At 45.0% G+C, this 24,376-nt stretch overlaps 1 protein-coding gene across 16 annotated transcripts in view; it reads right to left on the bottom strand.

Moving 5' to 3' along the window:
• Positions 1–24,376, bottom strand: part of adck1 (aarF domain containing kinase 1) — a 163,662-nt gene that overhangs the window by 24,251 nt on the left and 115,035 nt on the right. For 11 of the 16 annotated variants that reach the window (XR_009798615.1, XR_009798617.1, XR_009798618.1 and 8 more), the window contains 2 exons: positions 14,752–14,945; positions 3,525–4,014 (listed from right to left, as the gene is read on the bottom strand). Coding sequence is in view for 4 of the 16 variants with exons in the window: in XM_061844906.1 (XP_061700890.1) it covers positions 3,585–4,014; positions 14,752–14,945 (624 nt within the window). In the remaining 12 variants the exon portion in view is untranslated. The remainder of the gene's footprint in view (positions 1–3,524; positions 4,015–14,751; positions 14,946–24,376) is intronic. The other 5 variants (XM_061844907.1, XM_061844909.1, XM_061844908.1 and 2 more) reach the window with 3 other exon arrangements.

The raw sequence follows: 24,376 nt of genomic DNA, 5'->3' as shown, positions 1-24,376 counted from the left end.
TTATAATAGAGAGATTCAACTCAACGGAAGATATCGGATAGCAAGTAAAATCCTGCACCGTTGGTAAACTATGTACACAATCTGTGTACATATTGTGTGGAATCTGAGACAACGCATTCTCAAAAGAGTGACATGACTAAACTACATGTAGAGTGAAGAAAAATAAGTATTTGAACACCCTGTTATATTGCAAGTTCTCTCACTTAGAAATCATGGAGGGGTCTGAAATTTTCATCGAAGGTGCATGTCCACTGTGAAAGAGATAATCTAAAATGAAAAATCCAGGAATCACAATGTAGGATTTTTTTCATGATTTGTGTGATACACCTGTGTGACCTGTGTGAGCGCGTTAGCTGCATAAAGACACCTGTCCACCCCATATAATCAGTAAGACTGAAACTTGTAACATGGGCAAGAACAAAGAGCTGTTCAAAGACAACAGAGACAAAATTGTATAACTCCCCAAGGCTGGAAAGGGCTACAGAGAAATTGCCAAGCAGCTTGGTGAAAAAAGGTCCACTGTTGGAGCAATCATCAATCTCAATCAGAGTGGAACCCCAAGCAAGATATCACCTTGTGGGGTCTCAATGATCCTTAGAGAGATGAGGAATCAGCGCAGGACAACACAACAGGACTTGGTCAATGACCTGAAGAGAGCTGGGGCCACCGTTTCCAAGGTGATTGTTGGTAATATACTAAAACGTCATGGATTGAAATCATGCATGTCACGGACGGTTCCCCTGTTGAAACCAGCACATGTCAAGGGCCGTCTTAGGTTTGCCACTGACCATTTGAATGATACAGAGGAGTCATGGGAGAAAGTTCTGTGGTCATATGAGACCAACATTGAACTTTTTGGTCATAATTCCACTAATTGTGTTTGGAGGAAGACGAATGATGAGTTTCATCCCAAGAACGCCATCCCTATTGTGAAGCATGGGGGTGGTAGCATCATGCTTTGGGCACGTTTTTCTGCTCAAGGGACAGGACGACTACACTGTATTAAGGAGAGGACGCCCGCGGCCATGGATTGTGAGATTTTGGGGAACAACCTCTTTTCCTCAGTCAGAGCAGTGAAGATTGGTCGTGGCTGGGTCTTTCAACATGACAATGACCCGAAGCACACAGCCAGGAAAATCAAGGAGTGGATCAGTAAGAAACATATCAAGGTTCTGGCGCGGCCTAGCCATTCTCCAGACCTAAACCCAATAGAAAATCTTTGGAGGGAACTGAGCCCAGAAACCTGTCTGATGTAGGAGATCTGTGTGGAGGCGTGGGCCAAAATCACTCCTGTATTGTGTGCAAACCTGGTGAAAAACTACAGGAAAAGTTTGACCTCTGTAATTGCAAACAAAGGGTACTGTACCAAATATTAACATTGGTTTTCTCAGGTGTTCAAATACTTATTTGCAGCTATATCACACAAATTGTTAAAATAAATAAATAAATAAATAAAAATCATACATTGTGATTTCTGGATTTTTCTTTTCAGATTATCTCTCATAGTGGACATGCACCTACGATGAAAATTTCAGACCCCTACATAAATTCTAAGTGGGAAAACTTGCAATATAGCAGGCTGTTGAAATACTTATTTTCTTCACTGGATTTGTTTATTATGGAAATAAACTCTTGACATAGATTGTACCAATATGGTTAATACATTTAAAAAGGAGACAAAAACATTTAATACAGTACTTGTGGAAGAAATATCGTAGATACCCATGTGCCATCCACTATGGTATCACGACTGCTGGTATAGAAACCTTGGGTGGGAGAAAAAAAATTCTCCCTCGCTTGAGCCCAATGAAAAATGGCAAAACTAGGAACAATATACACACACACATATAAAGTGTTCCTACCCTTTTGTTAACGAAAGAAAACCCCACAATGGTCATTGAAATAACTGAAGTAAAATTATACCAAAACTATCAAGGCATTCAAGAGATGATCCGTTGTAGAAGTGAAGTGATCCTATGCACTTATTTGATGAGTGATTCGTTTGCCAGAGGAATAACATATTATGCAGTGAGTGTAGTCGTGATTTTAACAACACGTCATGACGTCCTCGCGGTGATAGCTTTCACTAGCAGCCGTTTTTTCAAGCTAACAACTAATTTGACTCAGTTTTTTTGTTGAAAAAAGTTAAAATTAATTATGAATCTATATATGTACAGACAGCACGGTGGTGCAGCTGGAAAGCTTTGGCCTCACAGTTCTGAGGACCTGGGTTCAATCCCAGCAGTCCCTGTTTGGAGTTTGCATGTTTTCCCTGTGCCTGCATGGGTTTTCTCCGGGCACTCCGGTTTCCTCTCGCATCCCAAAAACATGCAACATTAATTGGACTCACAAAAAATTGCTCCTAGGTGTGATTGTATGCGCAGCTGTTTGTCTCTCTGACCCTGTATGCATTGCACATTTAACACACTGGTAAAGGGTTAATTATTTATCCATCCATCCATTTTCTTAGGCGGTTATCGTCACAAGGGTCACGGAAGTGCTGGACAATCCCAGTTGTCAACGGGCAGGAGGCAGGGTACAGACTGAACTGGTTGCCAGCCAGTCGCAGGGCACATTGAGACAAACAGCCACACTCCCAATAAAACCTCGGGGCAATTTAGAGTCTCCAATTAATGTTGCATGTTTTTGGGATGTGGAAGGAAACCAGAGTGCCTGGAGAAAACATGCAAACTCTACACGGGCTGGTCCGGGATTCAACCCAGGACCTCAGAACTGTGAGACTCTTTTCCAGCTGCACGCCACCGTTCCACCTATACAGAGAATAGTTATACTCCAGTCGATGTATCACTGTATCACCTCCGCCACCTTGTGGAACCACTCTGTATTAGAAACAAGGTCAAATGAATGTAGTCATGAGGTTGCTTTGATTTGGGCAATTCTCTAGCTATTTTTGGTGGAACGGATTAAAAGGAGGGCTTACTGTAATACGGTGTTTGATAATTTATATTGACATAAATATATAAATAAATAACTGTAATAATATAAATTAAAGGATTCCGACCCCCCTTCCCACATCCCAGGAATTTTCATGTATGTGTATCTTGGTACCAGAATGATTAAAATATGTCAACAGTATTTATACTTTACATATTTGATACTAAGATTACAACAATTAACGTATTGACTTTATTTTTTTATTTTAAAACCTTTCCAGCAACAGTCGTGGTCAAGAAATGCCTTGATGGTGGGAAAAATAATGCTAGGGTTTTCTGCTTGGAAGGCTTTATTAGATTCTTTAAGCACTCAGCATCAGGTAAATACTGGGCATGAGGCGCAGGTATGTGCCTCCTGATGACTGCCGGTGTGTCGGGGGACCTGCACAGCCAGGGCTAGGACTGGCAGGATCATAACAGTATACCACCCCCTTCACGGCCAGCGGAGAAGGGTGAGCTGGCCTGACCAGGCTCACGTGGAATATGGGATGGACTCTCATAGACCTGGGGAGCTTCAGGGAGACAGCAACCGGATTAATTACTTTGGTGATGGGGAATGGACCCACGAACCTGGGAGCTAGCTTGCGAGACTCCATCCTAGGTGGATAACCAGATGCGTTGTCCCACCTCTTATGTCAGTGCCCTCCTCCTGTTGCAATCCGCCGCGGTCTTGTAGGTGCTACCCATTCTCAACAGCATCCTTTTGGTTAGATCCCAGGTCCGCTTGCAGCATCTCACACCCGCCAATGCAAATGGTACCGGGGACTCAGCACCTATGGATGGGAAGAGAGAAGGGCGGTATCCATGGACAACGTAGAAGGGAGCCATACCTGTTGATACGGATGGCAGCGAATTATGGGCGTATTCCACCCATCCGAGGTGGCGGCTCCAGGTGCTGTGGTCGCGTGAAGCCAAGCAGGGTAGACCAGTCTCCATATCCTGGTTGATGATCATCTCTATCTGACGATTGGACTCTGGATGCTGGTCCGAAGTTAGACTTGCCGTTGCCCCGATAAGGGAGCAGAATTCCTTCCAGAAGCATGATACGAATTGGGGCCCCCTATCCGAAACAATGTCGGTTGGTAATCCATGAAAGCGGACGACCCTATCAAGCAGGAGTTCGACCCTATCAAGCAGGAGTTCGGCAGTACGTTTGGCAGAGGGGATTTTCGGTAGTGGTATAAAATGGACCATCTTTGAGAATCGATCAACCATGGAGAGGTAGGCAGTGTTACCCTGAGAGCATAGCAGGTTTGTAACAAAGTCCACGGAGGTGTGGGACCATGGGCGTGACAGAACAGGCAGGGGGCATAGCTCACCCATAGGTCGCAGGCGGGAAGTCTTGTTGGCCATGCAAACCGGACACGGGTTGACGTACTTCCGTACGCCCCTCCCGAGGTTCGGCCACCAAAACCGCTGTTCTATCACCGAACGGGTCTGAGCCATGCCGGGAAGGCAAACAGTCCTATTTGTGTGACGCGAGTCTATGACACACCCCCTCAGTGAGGGTACAACGAAAAGTTGATCGGTGGGACATCCAGCCAGCCTGGGAGTCTTTCAGAGCATCCCTTACCTGCCCGAGACAAAGCAAGACTCAGGGAAGATTGGAGTGTGCTCGGCCTCGGCTCGTTCACCCTCGTGGATTTGGGATAACGCATCAGGCTTGCCGTTCATTGAACCTGGACGGAACGACAATGCAAAGCAAAACCGGGTGAAGAAGAGAGCACACCTGGCCTGACAGGCATTCGGCCTCCTGGCAGTCCCGAGATATTCGAGGTTTTTGTGATCAATTAGCACCAGGAACGTCATCTGGGATCCCTCCAGCCAATGCCTCCACTCTTCCAAGGCGGTCTTAACTGCGAGCTGCTCACAGTCCCAATTTCATAGTTCCACTCCGCCGGAGTCAGCCTTTTGGACAAGAAGGCGCAAGGGTGTAGTCTCCCATCCCTCTCGCTCCTCTGGGAGAGCACAGCCTCCATCCCCCGAGTCCGACGCGTCCACCTCTACAACAAACCTTTCCGCATCAGACAGGATGAGGACCGGAGCTGACGTAAAGCTGGACAGCGCGGCTATGGAACTGAAGTTCCAGATGGACTTACGGTAAAAGTTAGCAAAACTGATGAACCTCTGAACCTCCCTGTGGTTGGTAGGGGTAGGCCACTGGAGGATAGAGTCGACCTTGTTGGGGTCCATGCGGATTTCTCCTTCTGTTAAAATGAAACCCAGGAACATGACGGAAGGCTGATGAAACTCGCACTTCTCCACCTTGATGTAAAGGTTGTGATACAGCAGTTGCTGTAACACGTCGCGAACGTGCTTGACTTGGGAAGCCTCGTGTGGGGAAGAAAAAAAAAAAAAAGAATCTAAATATCTTCGAGGTAAACGAACACGTGCTTGTTCAGCATTTCATGCAGTACATCATGAATGACATTTTGGAACACAGCCGGCGCCAGATTTTCATAGTGGCCCGTTGGTGTGTTTAAGCCTGTCTTCCACTCATCCCTTCCCTGATGCGCACCAGGTGGTACGCATTTCGTAGATCCAGTTTGCTGAAAATCCAGGCCCCTTGCAACAACTCAAAACTTAGGGGAACACGGTATCCATTTTTGACGTGATGTCGTTCAATCCCCGGTAGTCGATACTGGGACGTAAGGTGGCATCCTTTTTATTGACAAAGAAGAAGCTGGCTCCTGCGGGGGAAGACGACAGTTGAATGAGAACCGCCGCCAGCGACTCCTCCACATATGTACTCATGGCTTGGTGCTCCGGGCCTGTTAAAGAAAAAAAGCCTCCCACGTGGGGGTGAGGTGCCGGGCAATAACTCAATGGCGCAAGTCATTAGACCAGTGAGGCGGAAGGGACTTGGCCTTCGCTTCAGAAAAGACCTCCTTTAAGTATCAGTAGCAAGATGGAACTAATGACAGGGCCGATTCTGGTTGTGGCTCCCGCAGCTCTACCGAGGCGACTTGCGGATTCCCCTCTTCTGGGGCCCCGAAACACGCCGCGCTGCACTCCACGCCCCATGCTCTGATTTGGCCGGTGGACCAATCAATGTGTGGACTGTGTCTCTTGAGCCAGAGGCTGCCCAGAATAACGTCACTGTTTCAGGAGTGAAAAACGTGACAACTTATGCGTTCGGTATGTGCGTCCGGAAAAGTCATGTTCAGGGATTGCGTACGGTGTGTCATTTCAGCACAAGACTTTTCCGTTAGCTACATAAGCGTTGCGGAGTCGTTGTGTCTGGAATGTCTCTGCGCCCAACAAGTCGACTACATGAAGATTTAGCAGGTTCTCGTCTGACCCAGAATCTATGAAAGCAGTAGCCGTGCAGGTACGTCCACTTTAGCTTAGCATAATCTGAAGCAGAGACCGATTCGAGCCAGCCCCAGTGTTGTTGACCCTCACCGGTGTAGATATCTTGAGAGCGGGGCGCGTTGGACTGACAGGGCAATGGGCCACTTAGTGACCCAACCGTCTGCAGAAGAAGCATCGACCCTCTCGTCGGCGTTGTTGCCGCTCTTTAGCCGGACGGTTGAGCCCCTTGACTAGTATAGGCTCTGTCTCAGGTACTTGCACCGGTTGGAGTGCGGGCTGTGTGCAAGAGGTCTTTACTCCCCCTCCTGTAATGCATCAACCCTTTCCTGGATCGCTAGCCTCTGGTTGATCCTGAGGGTCAGGGTGATGAGCGAGTCCAGGGTAGTGGGCAGTTCCGATGAGATGGTTACGAATTCGCGGTGAGAGTCCCTGAAGGAAGGCGTTGAGAAGAGCCTCCTCGTTCCACCAACACTCTGCTGCTCGAATACGTAATTCGATAGTAAAGTCTGCTATGCGACGTTGCCCTGCCGAAGTGTGATCAATGAAACTCCACCTCGTGTCCCGGGGAAGTGTACTGGAACACCTGCGTCATCGCACACACAAAGGAGGTCCAAGTGCGCCAGGTGTCGGACTTGCGGCTCCATTCAGCAGTAGCCAAAGCCTCTGCCCTCGCCGTCAGGTGGGATATCATGAAAGCAATCTGTAATTCTAAATGGAGATCACAGTGGGCAAGGAAGGGCTTAACATTACCAGTGTCTCCGGTGAACCGTTTGGGCCGAGAGAGTGGTGTGCACACCGACTGCTGGACATCCGTGAACGGCGGGAAAGCGGGCGCGGACGGACCAGGAGTCGGAGCGGTGGTGGGCGTTGTCAGACCGACGTTGACATCACTGGTCCTGGATGTGAGCCACGGTTCCAACCGAGCACATATTTCGAGTAGTATTTGATTGGTTAACTCGAGAGCAGTCTCCTGTTCGGCCAGGCGTCTGCCCTGGATCTGTAGGGAGCGATGGATCGCAACTGAGTCGCCTGGGTCCATGTCTTGGCCAGATCGGTCTGTCGTAACCAGAACGCAGAGATGGACCCAAATGCACGACTCGGGAAATGTGGAGGCAGTTCAGGAAATATCTTCTTGTCAGATAGGTTGCTATACCACAAATAGCAATGGAGCGAATTGATAACATTTGGGGTGTATGGCTTAAGGTTCAGGTTTTGAGCTGAGCCACCAACGCTCAAATTGAACACCAGATGTCGCCAAACAAAAATATACTTGATTGGGTCACCAGCACGGCAAAGACCTCTCTGATAAACGTAGCCTACCCACTTAGCTTCTCATTGCATTGCATACGTATACCAAAGTCAGTAACCTTATATAAACCTGATTATTTTTCATATCTTTGTATTACATACATACATCGGGGTTAGCAACCTTAAAAACCCAATTATTGTTATATCTTTGTATTCACATCTTATTTCTGATATAAAGACAGTGACAGGATGCAGCTGTCAAGTCACACCTAACGTTTTTCAAGATGGTTGCAGCATCAAGTTACTGAACAGGAAGCCCGTCACACTCGAACGACCACGCAGGATGTCGGCAAGCAGAAATAGATTTCAACTATTTTTCCACTAGACTTTTAGCAGAAAATAAGATTCTTTGAAACAGCTTTGTGAAAAGAATATAACCTGTGTATGGCTGTCTCTCTCAGACAAGGCAACCAATGATGAGCAACCAACTAAAACAAGCCTGAGAATGCATGAGGAAATTGTATTCACAAGAATGTTGATACATTTATGCTATTGTTCAAAACTGAGTGAAACCGAAAGGGAGTTGTGGTTATATTTTTTAAAGATGCATTTATTAATTAAAGGGAGAATGACAAAATTGAGTGAAGCCAAAGAAGGGCGTGACAAGTCAAGCCAGGAATGCCAAATGGGGCCCGATAGGATGAAACCAAGGGAGGCCCTTCCCACTAGGCGTAGATTCAGCCAACATTTTCCAGAATGTTCCACCAAAAAGCTATAAAAACCTTGGATACGGAAGTTCGGGGCTTTTTGTTCAGTTTTTGCGGACAAAGAGACAAGGTCTTTCTATAGGTGTAATAGTCGTGTGGCAAGCTGGCGGGGAGAAGGAATTTGGCAACTTGGAGTGCTTAAATTGATGACTCTTGTTGAGATTGGGCGCAAGTAAAACTACTATAATAAGGTAATGGCAGGATAATACCAGCGATATTACGTGGTTATTTATGAAGGGCAAGTTGTCTTGACAATTAATCCGTAATCCCGAAAACCCTGATTATTAAATTAGGCTTCGACCTATATAGGACTATATCAACCCTAACAGGCTCACTCAAAAATGTCGATTATCCCTAATTTGTGATGCTTTTATACAATTTCAATCTCACTTCATTTATATTGCTTTTTGCTATTTTTTTTTATCATTTATCTTATCCTTCTTACCATCATTTTTATCATTTTAACCATTTTTACTTTTATTGATTCATGTTCAATTAACATTGAATTTTGCCTTAACATCGCAACCATACCTCACGTCTGGCGGGGATAACTGTATAATGAATGTTATCTGAACAATTTTTATCATTTTATTAAATTCTTAGAATTTCCATCTTCATCTATCTTTGTCATTCTTATATTGAGTTCTCATTATTACCATTCTACCTCATTAAAGATCGAACGTCATCAAGATTAATATCATTTAGTCGTAAAAATTCTATTTTAATCAGTCATTCATTGATAATCTCCGTCTTAAGATAAAACAAATCCGTACGATCCTAATAAGGACTGTTAAATTTACTAGGTCAATGACAAGTGCAATCGATTCATAAGAGATGGAGCGGCTGTAAAAGCAGAGCGAACACTTTGTCACCTTGTTACTCGGAAAGGTTACTCGACAAGGCGGACAAGTGGGGGCAGACCGGATTGGCTCTGCAAAGCTAAAGGCAGTTAGTACACCTAGGCGAATTCATTTCGACACAGACTTAAGAAGCTCCCGACCTCCTGCACGCACGGCGTTAGAGTCGGCTGGGGTAAAGGGGTAGATTAACTCTTTAACTGGAGAGTCGGTCAGGACATTTCTCCCAATTAGTCCTGCGGATAAGCGGAATCTGACAGTCCAGAGTCGGTAACCAGGCAGGCAGTCCACGAGAGCAGCAGTGATAATGACGTCAGGTTTACCGCGTAGGTCGGGAGACAGGCAGGGGTCGGTACGCCGGGAGTCGAGATCAGAGCAGAGGAAGTGCGGGAACGAAACATCAATGGCAACGATCTGGGAAAGTCAGACCATCCGCTGGGTCCCATAAGTACTACAGGTAATTATTGGGAATGAGGCGCAGGTGTGTGCCTCCTGATGACTGCCGGTATGTTGGGGGACCTGCACAGCCAAGGCTAAGACCGGCAGGATTATGACAGAGTCTTGAAGTCTGTGGATGTAAATGGGCATTCAGGGAATAAAACCACTCTACCGATGTCTCAAAATGGTAAGCCGAGGTGTGCTAAGAAACAGCCACCGAGCTCAACAATGAGGACAGACGTGGGCTGTGGAAAAAAAATAACAAAACCTCCAGAAGCTCTCCCTGGAATTTTCTGGGAGCAAAGCCCAAAAATATGGGATATTTAAAAAGGGAGACACAACAGCACCAAGAGATTACAGGCCTGGCTGGCCTGTATTGCGGGTGCCTCAACACCAAGTGAGCGGCCATGGATGGTCGTTACACCGAAGAGCAAGAAAAAGAAAAAAAGAATATGAGTCAGTACAAAATATTGACATCGGACTAACAAATAGATTTGAGCCACTTTTACAAGACAAGAATGCGCATCCTCTATCACCACTGAAAGGTATGAAATTAAATAATCCAAGACCTCAAAAATTAACAGTTGGTGATGGAGCCATCAAGGATGTGAAACACTTTTGCAGTGAGAACACCAAAGTAGTGCGTTTTACTCATGGCACCGTGTTTGTAGATCACTGATCAGCACCAAACTGTGAAATCTGTCACTATACACACAGGGGCCCTGGATGTTCTCAATCAACAATCAGAGATTTCATTGATCTCGTAACAAAAGCGCAATGTTTGAATGCTGAGGTTTTTATAAGCGGTCCTCTCTTACTTGTACGATCTGGAGATGAACGTTTCATGAGGCTCTGTCAATTGAACAGGTGGATAAGCAAAGTGTGAACTGCACAATCTTTGAGTTTTATTGATAATTTTTGCCTTTTTGGGGAGCGTAAACATCTTTTACAAAGCAGACTCTCTAACACCAAGTGCCCTCATGTCTTCCCTCACAACATCCATCAATCTTGCCTTTGGTTTTCCTCTCGCTATGGACATGTCCAAACCATCGAAGTCTGTTCTCTCAAACCTTGTCTCCAAAACATCCACCTATGACTGTCCCTCGAATGAGCTCATTTGCAAATCCTATCCAACCTGCTGACTCCAAGCGAGAACCTCAACATCTTCATTTCTGCCACCTCCAGCTCTGCTTCCCGTCTCTTCATTTTTCATTTCATTTTTTAAAAACACTATAGATATTTGGTTTAAATCACACAAACCTATAGGGGACACTCCTTTACTTTCACGGTTTTCTCCCATATGAGGTGATGCGATTTTTAAAGCTGGAAGAGCAGATGGGGGTTTTAAATTATGGGCAAATAATGGTCTAAAATCAATAGGTGACCTTTATGTAAATGGTGAAATGCTTACATTCATTCAAATATGTCAAAAATGTTCTATTCCAAATAAGCATTTTTTCAAATATCTGCAGTGAAAACACTTTGTCAGCACAAATCAAAAACATGAACCCCCTTTGTCCAGTTTAGAAGATATTGTCTAGTCAGGTTTGCATGGATGTAAGCAGATATCTATGTTCTATAAATCTCTAGTCTCACATGATACAGAATCAAGTAAAAATAAATTAGAGGCATGGAAACTAGATATTAAAGAAAATATTGAAGTAATTGATTGGGAACATGCATGCCTTAAAGCACAAAAACAAACAAATATGAGAATGAGGCTATTAGAATACAAATGGCTGATGAGGACCTATGTGACTCCTGTTAAACTTCATCAGTGGACCCCTGACATTTCAGACACGTGTACTAAGTGCTCTAATGACAAGGGTACTTGGGTCTCCTGCAGGCCAGGAGAACAACTGCATTATTTTGGAAAAAAAGTGGACATTCCTCCAATAAAAGTATGGATGTTGGAAATAGCATCTTGTGTTGCACAGGAAAGACTCAAGTATATTATGAGAGGAAGAGCTCAGGAATTTGAGGACATATGGAAACCCTTAGAAGAGTTTTTAAAAAAAAAAAAAAAAAGTGAATTATTTGTGATTTGTGTGCTTTTTTTTTTAAACTCTATTATGTCTGTGCATACTGTTTTTTTTCTTTGTTTTTGTTTTACTGTTATTGTGTTGTTTTTGTAAAAGTATATGAAAAATCTAATAAATATATTGTTTAAAAAAAAAACTGCCCTTCATCATTCTACTGACATATAACACACCAGACACCTTCCGCCAGCTGTTCCAACCTGCTTGAACCCGTTTCTTCACTTCCTTAGCACACTCACCATTGCTCTGGATTGTTGACCCCAAGTATTTGAAGTCGGCCACACTCACTATCTCTTCTCCCTGGAGCCTGACTATTCTGTTTTACTTTGGCTAATCGTCATTCCACTCCTTTCCAGTGCATGTCTCCGTCTTTCTCATTGCTCATCCACCTGATCACTGCTTTAACTGCATATCACAATATTATCTGCGAACATCATGCTCCAAGGGGATTCCAGTTCAACCTCATTTGTCAGCCTATCTATTACCACAGCAAACAGGAAGGGGCTCAGAAGCTGACCCCCTAAGCAGTCCAACCTCCACCTTAAATTCTTCTGTCACACCTACGACACACCTCACCACCGTTCTTCTGCCCTCATAAATGACCTGTACTATTCATATTTCTCTGCCACACCAGACTTACGCATGCAGTTACAAGATTTCCTCTCTTGGTACTCTGTCATTGGCTTTCTCTAAAAACATATGACACAATGTAGCTCCTTCTGACTTACACTGTACTTTTCCACTAGCATCCTCAAGGCAAATATATCTGTGGTACTCTTTCTAGCCATGAAACCATACTATTGCTCGCCGATACTTATTTCTGTCCTGAGTCTAGCCTCTGGTACTCTTTCCCATAACTTCATTGTGTGGCTTAGCTTTATTTCTCTATAGTTCCCACAGCTCTGGAAATCACCTGTTCCTAAAAATGGGAACCAGCACACTTTTCCTCCATTCTTCAGGCATCTTCTCGCCCGCTAGTATTCTATTGAATAAGTTGGTCAAAAACTCCACAGCCATCTCTCCAAATTGCTTTCATACCTCCACAGGAATGTCATCAGGACCACCTGCCTTTCCATTTTCATCCTCTTTAGTATCTTTCTAACTTCCCCCTTACTAATCATTGCTACTTCCTGATCCTTCACACTTGCTTCTTCTGCTCTTCCTTCTCTCTCATTTTCTTCACTCATCAACTTCTCAAAGTATTCTTTCCATCTATTTGGCACACTACAGGCACCAGTCAACACATTTCCATCTCTATCCTCAATCACCCTTACCTGCTGCACATCCTTCCTATCTCTATCCCTCTGTCTGGCCAACCTGTAGAGATCCTTTTCTCCTTCTTTCGTGTCAAATCTCGTGTACATGTCGCCATATATATGGCTCTTGTTTAGCCTTTGCCACATTTAACTTTGCCCCACATTGCATCTCAATGTATTCCTTCCGCCTCTACTCAGTCCTCTCAGTGTCCCACTTCTTCGCTAACCTCTTTCCTTGTATGACTTCCTGTAATTAGGGGTTCCACCACCAAGTCTCCTTCGCCTCTTTCCTACCAGAAGACACACGAAGTACTCTCTTGCCTTTCCCTCTGATCACCTTGGCTATTGTAGTCCAGTCTTCTGGGAGCTCCTACTGTCCACGGAGACCCTGTTTCACCACTTTCCGAAAGCCTGCACAAGATTCTTCCTTTCTTAGCTTCCACTACATGGTTGTCTGCTCTACCTTTGTCTTCTTAATCTTCCTACCCACCACCAGAGTCATTCTACACACCATCATCCATGCGTTTGAGCTACACCTCTCCCCTACCACTACCTAACAGTCAGTAACCTCCTTCAGATTATAATGTCTGCACAAAATATAATCCACCTGCATAGTTCTACCTCCGCTGTTGTAGATCACTATATGTTCCTGCCTCTTCTGGAAAAAAAATGTGCACTTCTGCCATATCCATCCTTTTTGCAAAGTCCACCACCATCTCTATCTTCCTGTCTTCTGGAAATATGTGTTCACCACTGTCAATTCCATCTTTTTTGCTAAGTCCACCACCATCTACCCCTCAAAGTTTCATTCCTGGATGCCGTATTTACCCATGACTTCTTCATCCCCCCCTGTTTCCTTCATCAACATGTTCATTACAATCTGCACCAATCACAACTCTCTCGGGGTCTGGGATGCTCGGGACTACTTTCAGTAGTTCCTTGCAGAATTTCTCTTTCAACTCGCGGTCACATCCTACCTCTGGGGCATAGCAGCTAACCACATCATACATAACACCCTCAATTTCAAGTTTCATCATCATCGCAGGATCTGATACTCTTTTCACCTCCAAAACCTTCTTAGCCAGCTTTTCCTTTAAAATAACCCCTACTTCATTTTTCTCCCCATCTACTCCATGGTAAAATAATTTAAACCTTGCTCCTAAAATTTTAGCCTTACTACATTACCACCTGCTCCCTTGGATGCACAATATATCAACCTTTCTCCTAATCATCATTTCAACCAATTCCTGGGCTTTTCCTTTCATACTCCCAATATTCAAAGTCCCTACACTCAGTTTTAGGCTCTGCGCATTCCTCTTCTTCTTCTGCCGACGAATCTGCTTTCCTCCTCTTCTTTGTCTTCGACCCACAATCGCTGAATTTCCATCAATGCCCTGCAGGTTAACAGTGCCAGGGGCGGGCATTGCTAACCCGGACCACGACCGATCCAGTATGGTATTCTTTAGATGAAGGCTCATATTTTTTGGCACAGTTTTACGCTGGATGCCCTTCCTGACGCAACCCTCTGCATTTATCCAGGCTTGGGGCCTACAGATTGCAATGGCTTGTGACCCCATGTGCCTGCATTCTTGTACCACACATTGATGTTGACCTCTAAACAAAAGACCAATATTATTGAACGGTCACTAAGGAACAGACCCCAGCTCCATTTCAGATACTGGGACAGCAAATGGGCCAAAATAAAAACTTATTTCCAACCTACACAAAAATTCAATTAACAGAAACTTCAAGTGCACATTGGATTCCCCCCACTTACTGATAGTACCATCATTATAGAAGCGAAAAGGAGTGATTACACAGACTAAAGAGGATAATGTTACACAGAACATTGGTTCCTGTGACTTTCTGACTTGTACCTTGCCAAAGCACGTATACAGCAGCGTGACATGTTGATGAAGGAGGATGATGAAGCTCTGGTCTGTAGAGTGGTTTCAATTCCCCTCAATAGGTCGTTGGTTTTTAATAGCAGCAACATCTGCCGGGGAACTCTGTTCAACAAGTCGTTGATCTGGGGCAGGTAAAGCGCTGCGTTGGTCCGTATCTCGACATCCTGACAAGAATACAAAAGTTGCCAATTACCTAGGTCAGACTTTTTCTTAAATAGTCAAAATCTCAGCGGTCAGGAGTGATTCTGTGGAATTATGCAACATATTTTTTTAAAAAAGCCTTCAAAAACAAATGTCAATCTTTTTTTTAACAAATATGCATGAAATAATTGAGTAAAATAAATTAATAGAGGCATATTGTGCACTTGTAATTTAACATTTATGTGGTATCTGTGACATGCATTTGTCCAAAATACCCATGGATGAAGAATCACAGCATACTTTATGGCACCTGTTTTTTCACTTGGTGAAATTCAAATATTTTGAGGTGCTGATCCTGTCTCATACAAATGAGGCACTGCTGATCCCACCCCCACCAATTTGGAATCAATGCCATGTACTGCTTTCATTATCATGACAATTGCAGTGGAGCTGGGGACTGACTACTGTAATTTACAGATGACAAGCCATTAACTTGAACCCCGTGGCCTGTTTTACGATGTGATAAAATTTTTTTTTTTTTTTTTTTCGCTTGCGGCTATGAGTTTAATTGATTTAATTTAAAAATCTTTCACAAAAATTGGCCACATGCAAAGCTCTTCCGGTGGATTTTAAAAGCGTGGAGCATTGTCAAAGAGCAGGTTGGAACAGCTGGCGGAAGGTGTCAGGTGTGTTATGTAACAGACAGGGTTCATACTCAGTCTGACCAAAAAAATTTAAGGGCTTTATAGGGGCATTCTTAGGGGCTGACACGAAAAATTTAGGGTCGACACGGAAAAAATTTAGGGCCGACACGAAAAATTTAGGGTCATCGTGGGAAATCAAGAGTAAGGAAAAAAGACTCACCCAATGGTGCCATCAACTGCTCTTGGTTCATAAAATGTTCCAGTATCTCAGTACCTGTGACAGTGATCACCTGTCGCCCCTTGTGGTACATCTCATTGATATGACCATTGTCAACGTATTCACATAACAGTATACAGAAAAACAGATTCTAACTACAATTGCAACTATATACACAAGTGTCTTCTACTGATGTCTGTTTCAGCATCCCTACTCTAGCTCCTTGAGCCTACCCAGTGCCTCTTCTATTTGTTGCTGCAGAGGTGCCAAAGTGGCTCTCTTGTCCTTTGCTCTGCCTCTGATTGCATTCGCCTCGGTGATAAACCTCAGATTCTTCTTTTCTTCTGCTTCCTCACACAGCCTGTCAGCCTTCTCAATAAGCATAGATATGTCAGTCTCTATTCTGGCTTTTTTGGCTTTGAGGCAGTAGAGATGAAAAGTGGGCAGCGATGCCAAATGTAGCCAGGTATGAAGTCTTCCTTTCCCGACAGTGGTAGTTTTTAGCAATGTCACTGTCTGGGAACACGACTGCAAACAAAGATTTGTAACTGTAATGGCTGCAGATCACTTTTAAAGTCCACACGATCTCTGCCTTTAACGAGTCCGTCTTCGTGTATTGAACTACGTTCATAAAGCCTGACTTCTGGCTGGACAACTGTCGGTGCGCATTAGGGATTGCAACCGGTCACAAATAACCGGTTATAACCGGTTTTCGTTTTTTAAAACCGAAACCGTAATCGGACTTTCGAAATCGGTTAAAATTTCCAATCATTTCTTCTGGTTCCGGTACTCCACATTGCGCTATTTTTCAACATAATTTTCACTTTTTTCAAGTTTCGCTGTTAGAGTAATGTTGGAGTCAAAAGAACATTCAGTTAAATCAATGAAACATCAAATATGGCATCGAGGAAACGCTCCAAAGTATGGCAGTAAACTTTTTTTATTGGCAGACATCAAAACACTACTCGCATAACAGGGGGAACTCTGTGAACTCGTCACTCCAAAAGAGCAACAACAAAAACAGTCCGTGTGGAACCCCGCACCCCAACTCTTGGTCCCGCGGGTGAATTATGTAAACACCACTATGGTACCGGTTTTAAAACCGGTTAATCGGTTTTTTTTTTTGTTACAGCTGTTCGGTTAAAACCGGTTAGGAAAGTAAGCGTTTTTTTGCGATCCCTAGTGCGCATGCACTTCTGGTACCACTGCCTGAAGTTGATGCTTCACTATCTTGATATTTTAGAAACAGATTCATACCAACGGAAGATGAGAGAGTCTTCGCCAAATCAGCGTTTCTCCCGTTTTTCCGGTGCGATTCCAGCGCTTTGACGCCCATCTTTTCAAGTTGGTAACTCTGCTTGCACAGATGGCAGTAAAACATGTGCCGATCTTTTGGATCTCGACGAACCCAGCTCCCAAACTCCTTACTTTCAACCCAAGCTTCTTGAAAAATGCACTTCCCCGTGATACAAGTTGGATCGATGAAAGAACTACGCTACGTCGTAACGAAGACGAAGTGAAAGGCCTACTCACGGAAACAATGGAATATCGACAAGATGGCGACTAGTTGTTAACACGGTGACTTCCGTTGACAATTTCTGGCTGATTTGGACGCCAGACGGAACGCTATTTTTTTTTACATAAAAGATTAATTTATTTTTTAGGGAGAATTTTGGCAGTAGAGGTCCTCCCTTTGATATTTTTTTAATTTAAGGCCTTTTTAGAGGTTTGCCTGGTTTTCGCGGATTTTAAGGACTTAGGTGCCTCTAAATGCACCTTCGAAAATTTAGGGGTTTTTAGGGACTTTTAGGGCCGCGTGCGAACCCTGTTTCAATACGTCTTCGAAGAAATTCTGGCCTACCGTCTGGCATCTCCAGAGGGCGAAGCAGTGCACCATCAACACTGTGTATGATGAGGACCGGGGCAGTGCTGACCTCAACTCGGGACGTAGTTGAGTCGGTGGGGAGAATACTTTGAAGACCTCCTCAATTCCACCGACACGCCTTCCAATGAGGAAGAAGAGGCTGAGTTCTGAGGCAAGCTCTTTTATATCTGGGATTGAGGTCACCGAGGTGGTTAAACAGGCAACCAGTCTCCATGTGTTTGGTTGACTTGGAGAAGGCGTTCGACTGTGTTGCTTGGGGAGTCGGGTGAGGGGTTCTTTGGGAATATGGGGTACCAAACCCACTGATCCAGTCCCCGTACGGGTGCTGTCAGAGTTTGCTCCGCATTGTTGGCAACAATGTTAATAATTCAGACTCCTGTCCGGTAAGAGTTGGACCACGACTGAAATTTGTCACCGATTTTGTTCATAACTTTTATGGACAGAATTTCTAGGCACAGCTGAGGCGTAGAGGGTATCCGGTTTGGTGGCTTCAGCATTGCATCTGTGCTCTTTCCAGATGATGTGGTTGTGTTGGTTTGATCAAGCTGTGATCTCCAAAACTCACTGGAGCGGTTCGTTGCCCAGTGTGATGCAGCTGGGATGAGAATCAGTACAGCACCTCCAAATCTGAGACCATGGTCCTCAGTCAGGAAAAGGGTGGCATGTACTCTCTGGGTTGGGGATGAGATCCTGCCCCAAGTGGAAGAGTTCAAGTATTTGGGGACTTTGTTAATGAGTGAGGGAAGCATGGAGTAGGAGTTCGACAGCTGGAGCGATGCAGCGTCTCCAGTGACGCAGACTTTGTACCAGTCTGTTGTGGTAAAGAGGGAGCTAAGTCAAAAGGCGAAGCTCTCAATTTACCAGCCCATCTACGTTCCTACCCTCACCTACGGTCACAAACTCTGGGTCATGACTGAAACAATAAGATCCCAGATACAAGCGGACAAAATGAGTTTCTTACGGAGGGGTGAGCAGGCTCTCCCTTAGAGATAAAGTGAGAAGCTTGATAATCTGGGAAAGGCTCGGCGTCAAGCCGCTGCTCTTCCACATTGAGAGGAGCGAGATAAAGTGGCTCCTGGACACCTCTCTGGTGAGGTGTTCTGGGCACTTCCCACCAGAAAGAGACTTCAGGGACGACCCAGGACACAATGGAGAGACTATGTGTCTCGGCTGGCCAGGGAAGGCTTCAGGATCCCTCAAAAATAGCTGGATGAATCTGGGAAAGGGAAGTCTGGGTATCCCTGCTAAAGCTACTGCCCCAGTTATCCGACCCGGAAAAGTGGTAGAAGATGAATGGATGGGTGGATGGATCGATCTGCACCTTCATGGTTACCAATCTTCACACCGCCATATCTTGTTGACCTCCTTCACATTGTCAGCCACTCCTCTTTCTCAGATCTCCTTCCTTCATCCACCATTCCTTCTGCCTCCGTGACCACTCGAACTCACAATCCCTTTACCTGAAAACACCCTCTTCAATTACAAACCGAAGACAAACTTATTCTGGACAGCCACCTCGAATTCACTATTCCTTTACCTTTAAACTACCCTCTTCAATTCCAAACCGAAGACAAACCTATTCTAAACAGTCATCTCACTTAAAATATATTGCCATTTTAATTGATGTTATTTTCTTTTATTTTTCTTGTATTCCTTTTTTGCGCCCTAAATTGTTCCTAAAAATACAAACATTATTTGTTTTTGTTTTATTTACATGGCACCCATCATTTTCATTTTTCCTTTTCTTTCAAATACAAGGAAAAGATTTATAAATGTTGACACAAAAGGGGCCCGGGTGACTACAGGTTAGAGCATCTGGTTCCTTGTGTCATGTTAAGTACCTCTCAGATGCTAGACCCTGCTTCGCGTTTGACCATGCATCTTTGCCTGACAATTCTGTTAACTGTTGGTTTCTTTGACTGTGTGCCTGTGTAAACCTCCTGCTCCAGCTGAACCTGGGTTTCAGAGTCATGCATCTTGGGTTCAATCCCGAGTTTGACTCCCTGCTGACTTTGATCTGGAGCGTAAGGCTCTCTCGGCTCAACATCTTTGCCTTGCCCAACATGAAGAACAATTCCTTACATTAGGCCAGAAGTCGGAGCACCAGGACACTAGGTTGCAGCAGGTAGTTACTCCGTTTCATTCTCTGCTTGAATCTTCCCACAGTAGGGACGTCACCAGCTCGGCACTGCTAGCACCTGCGGAATAATTGTCTCGCCGCGAGTCAGTCACCTAGCCGGTTCCCGCTCCACACGTGGCTGCCACTCTCACACCTGGATCAGTTCTCTGGGGACTCAGTAAACATTAATCCCTTTATCTTGCAGTGGAAGCTCCACTTCGAGCTACAGGCAGCTGCCTTCCCCACGGAAAGGGTGAAGATCGCGTTCATCTTTTGTCACCTGACGGGATTCCAGAGGCGTGGACAACGACTGAGTGGAGCCGCAAAACGTAGACGTGTCGTAATTCATTAGGACAATGGAGCAGGTATTTCAATCCACGACTCCAGAGCACGAGGCGGCAAATTTATTTATCACACTGCACCAGTAAATAAATAATATAAAAGGTTCATGGATTGCTGCCACGCCAAACCTGTGACCCCTAAAAAGACTCCGACAACGGTGAGTTTGAGTCTCATAAAGAACAGCTCAGCCCAGGCGCTGCCTCAGGTCACGCTAGGTTCATGGGGGCAGCAAATCCATACCACCGTTTTAACTGACTCGAGTTCTGATGCCAAATCTCTTAAATATGCTCCTTGTAAGGCACATGGGCCTCAGGATCTTTGAGGTTCTGTGTCCGCACAACATGTACGGGGCTGATGGAACTTTCTTGGGCAAAGTAACAACGCACTCAAACACAATGAAATTCTTGGACTCATACTCTGAGTGCATTAATTTCCATGTTTTTAAAGCCATTAACCATGACGGAATTTTGGGGAACCTTTGGTTGAAAATGCATGACCCCCATATCGAGTGGCCATCTTGGCAAATCATGTCAAGGGGGCGCTAACTGTGTTCAGACCTACTTCACGGCACGGAGCACGCGGAATGTAGATGTCAATGTAGATGATCAGGACTTTTCTCTAGTGTCCTCTTGCTATCATAACATCAAGGAAGTATTTTCAAAGTCCAAGGTCAAATCACTTCCATCATGAGCAGGAAGGACCAACAGAACGACGCCTTCAGCCACGACCAGATGAGCCATAACATGAGCAGCATGGGCCAACAGAATGATGCATTTAGCCACTACAATTACTGTACATATGATTGCGGTATTGACTTCCTGCCTGGTACTTCACCTCTTCGAGGGAGACTCTTCCCACTTTCAGGCCCAGAACACCAAACCATGAGTTAATACGTAGTGGAGTCATTGACAACCGGACTGATCTCGTCAGGATTAAAGAGGGGGATGAGTGGAAGACTGCATTCAGTACGGAATGATATGAATACTAAGTAATGCAATTTGGGGTCATGAATGCCCCGGCGGTGTTTCAGAATTTTGTCAATGACGTATTACGTGATACGCTCAACATTTCTCGCTTTTGTTGATCTAGATGACATTAAATTTCTCCCCGAATGACAAGTCCCACATTGGGCATGTTCGAGCGGTGTTGCAGTGGCTCCTGCTTAATGACTTTTATGTCAAGAAAGAAAAATGAGTTTTACTGGCCTACTTTTTCATTTCTGGGGTTCGTGTTGGCGGAAGGTAAGATCCGAATGGATCCCAGCAGGGTCGTGGCTATAGCCAATTGGACCACTCTGTGACAAAGAAGGTCAGAGGTTCTTAAACAGAAACACTATGGTGCTGGCGCCATAATGGCGGACAAGACTCGGGCATCGTAAAGTCGAAACATTTTCGGTCGAGATCGTCTTAACCCAAGAACTCGCTGTACTAACACCGATTGGACCAGAAGGATTTAAGTATCCTAACAATGGCACAAGGCAGAAAAATAGTAGGTTCGCTGATCAAGAATTTAATGACTTAATTGTTAGAGGGGGAAAAAAAAAAACTGTTCAAATGCGTGCTAGTTTTGACTTTCATTGATCTGTAACATTGTCCCGATGGAGGGAGCTGGAAAGGCTGGTGGCCAGGATGTGGAGGATCCGAAAGGATCCTGCCTGCTCTGGACCTAGTTCAAGTTGCGTGCAAGTTCCAATAGTGGGTAGAGAGGTGCCAATAATCCGTTCAGTGGTTTTGATTGTTCGTTGCATTCGGACTTTGTCCTTTTTTGTGGCAGCCCAAAACCAGACTGTGATGGAGGTACACAGACAGGACTGACTGGATGACCGCTGTGTAGAACTGTCTCAGCAGCTCTTGTGACCATAAGTGCTTCCTCAGAAGCCGCAAGAAATACATCCATTCCTGGGCTTTTTTGAGGCTGGAGTTGATGTTCGTCTCCCACTTCAGGTCCTCGAGACTGTAATTCCCAAGAATTGATGGTCACGACATTTGACAGAAGATAGTTGGACAGCTACCGGGGCAGCTGTGGTGAAGGATGCTTCCTGAAGTCCACAATAATCTCTACAGTCATCAGAGTGTTCAATGCCAGGTTATGTTGACCACAGCAACGCTCCAGTCTTGCCACTTCCTGTCGATATCCAGACTCGTCGCAGAGGCCAATGACTAAGGTGTCATCTGCAAACTTTATGAGTTTGACAGTCAGATGCCACAAGGTGCAGTTGTTTGTGGAGAACAAGAATGGAGAGGACACAACCTTGGGGTGCCCCAGTGTTGATAGTGCGCATGGATGTGGTAGTGTTCCCCAGCTTTCCCCAGTTATAGATCTACCAGGAGATGGCAGAAGAGATGCTGAGCCGGTGAAGTTCGGAGGAGAGGACTTCAGGGATGATGGTGTTAAACACAGAGCTGAAGTTCACAAACAGGATCCTCACATAGGTACCCTCGCTGTCGCGATGTTCATGGATGAAGTGCAGTCCCATGTTAATGGCATCATCCGCAGACCTGTTAGCTTGATAGGCAAACTGCAGTGGGTCCAGCTGGGGACCAGTGACGCTCTTGAGGTGGTCCAGCACAAGGCATTCAAAGGACCTGAGACTGCTGCCATTTTGGGGGACTAGTATTGGAACGTTTGAAGTAGCTCGGTACTTCACACAGTTCTAGAGACCTGTTGAAAATAGTAAAAGCTACTTAGGTCGTCGGCTAGCCAGCTCTTGTTTTCTACCGGGGGAGAAGGTCAGCTATAATTAGTGAGCGATTGTAATCCATGCGGGAGGGGCTCAGTGTCGAAACGCAAGTCCTCCGCATTGAGAGGAGCCAGATGAGGTGGCTGGGGCATCTGGTTCAGATGCCTCGTGGACGACTCCCTGGTGAGGTGTTCCGGGCATGTCCAACCAGAAAGAGACCCCGAGGACGACCCAGGACACGCTGGAGAGACTGTCTCTTGGCTGGCTTGGGAATGCCTCATGATCCCTCCGGAAGAGCTGGAAGAAGTGGCTGGGGAAAGGGAAGTCTGGGTATCCCTGCTGAAGCTACTTCCCCCGTGACCCGACCCGGAAAAGCAATAATTGATGGATGGAATCCATGCCAAACTGTTTTGGAGTCATTTGTGCTGATATGTTTTTCCAGTTTAACTGCATAGTCCCTCTTTGAAATGTTCATTTTTTTTTAATCAGGTGGTTTCTAGTGTGATTGGAGAGGGCCTTGTCCCCACTACAATATGCAATCTCTTTAGCCTGGTGGAGTTGACTAAGTCTGGCTGAAAACCACGGCTAGTAGTTATTTAATGTGCGAAAAAAAAATTGTTGCTACACACACCTCCCCACAGAAACTGACATATGCGGTAATAATATTCGTTAGTTCATCTAGGCTGCGCACTAAATTTTCAAAGACACTCCAGTCTCTGCTGTCAAAGCAGCTTTGAAATTCTAATTTTGCCTCATTGGTGCACTTTTTAATTGGCTTTATAAAGGCTTCGCACACTTAAGTGCTTGTCTTATGTAGGTATTAAGTACAGCAAGGAATGAGCCAATGGGTGCGTGGGGGATTGCACGATATAAGTTTTTAATGGATGTGTGACATTGGTCTTGAGTGTTATTTGCCCTTGTTGGACATTTCATGTGCTGCTTGTATTTAGGGAGTTCGTGGCTAAGTTTAGCTGTGTTAAAATCTCCAAGGATAATGAGCGGTGAATCTGGGTGTTCTTTTTTTTTTTTTTTTCTTCAATCTCATTTACCTGCTTAGCAAGCATTAGCAGTGCTGCGTTCATGCTAGCTTGAGGCAGAATGTAAACACAGATTAGAATGAAAGATGTGAACTCACGTGTCGAAAAAAAATGGCTTACAGTTAAAAAGTGGGCTGCAGTGTGTGCACAGCTGTGTAACATTCGTGCACTATATCTTGTTGGTATAAAAGCATATTCCACCACCTTTTGCAGTACTCTGGAGCCAATTACACACAGGAACGTTACAAGTAGCCAGTGAGCAGTGGCAGCCAGTCGCACTCTTTCAGCATATACAGTACTTTCTGATAGTTAAACACTCCAAAATGCTTTGCATTTCAACATATCGCTGATGTCGGTCTGAAACTGATGACCAAAGTTGGTAAATTTAATATTTTTCACAAACTGTTATGATTGGGGTTGCAGGGTGGTGAAGCTGGTATGGCGTTGGCCTCGTAGGGTTCAATCCCGGATCCGCCTGTGTGGTGTTTGCATGTTCTCCCCATGCCTGCGTGCGTTTCCTCCCACATCCC

This window comes from Syngnathoides biaculeatus, chromosome 15 (genome assembly GCF_019802595.1).
Source record: "Syngnathoides biaculeatus isolate LvHL_M chromosome 15, ASM1980259v1, whole genome shotgun sequence".
NCBI classification, from domain to species: domain Eukaryota; kingdom Metazoa; phylum Chordata; class Actinopteri; order Syngnathiformes; family Syngnathidae; genus Syngnathoides; species Syngnathoides biaculeatus.
Note: the sequence above shows the minus strand (reverse complement) of the source record. Positions and strands in the feature narration are given on the sequence as shown.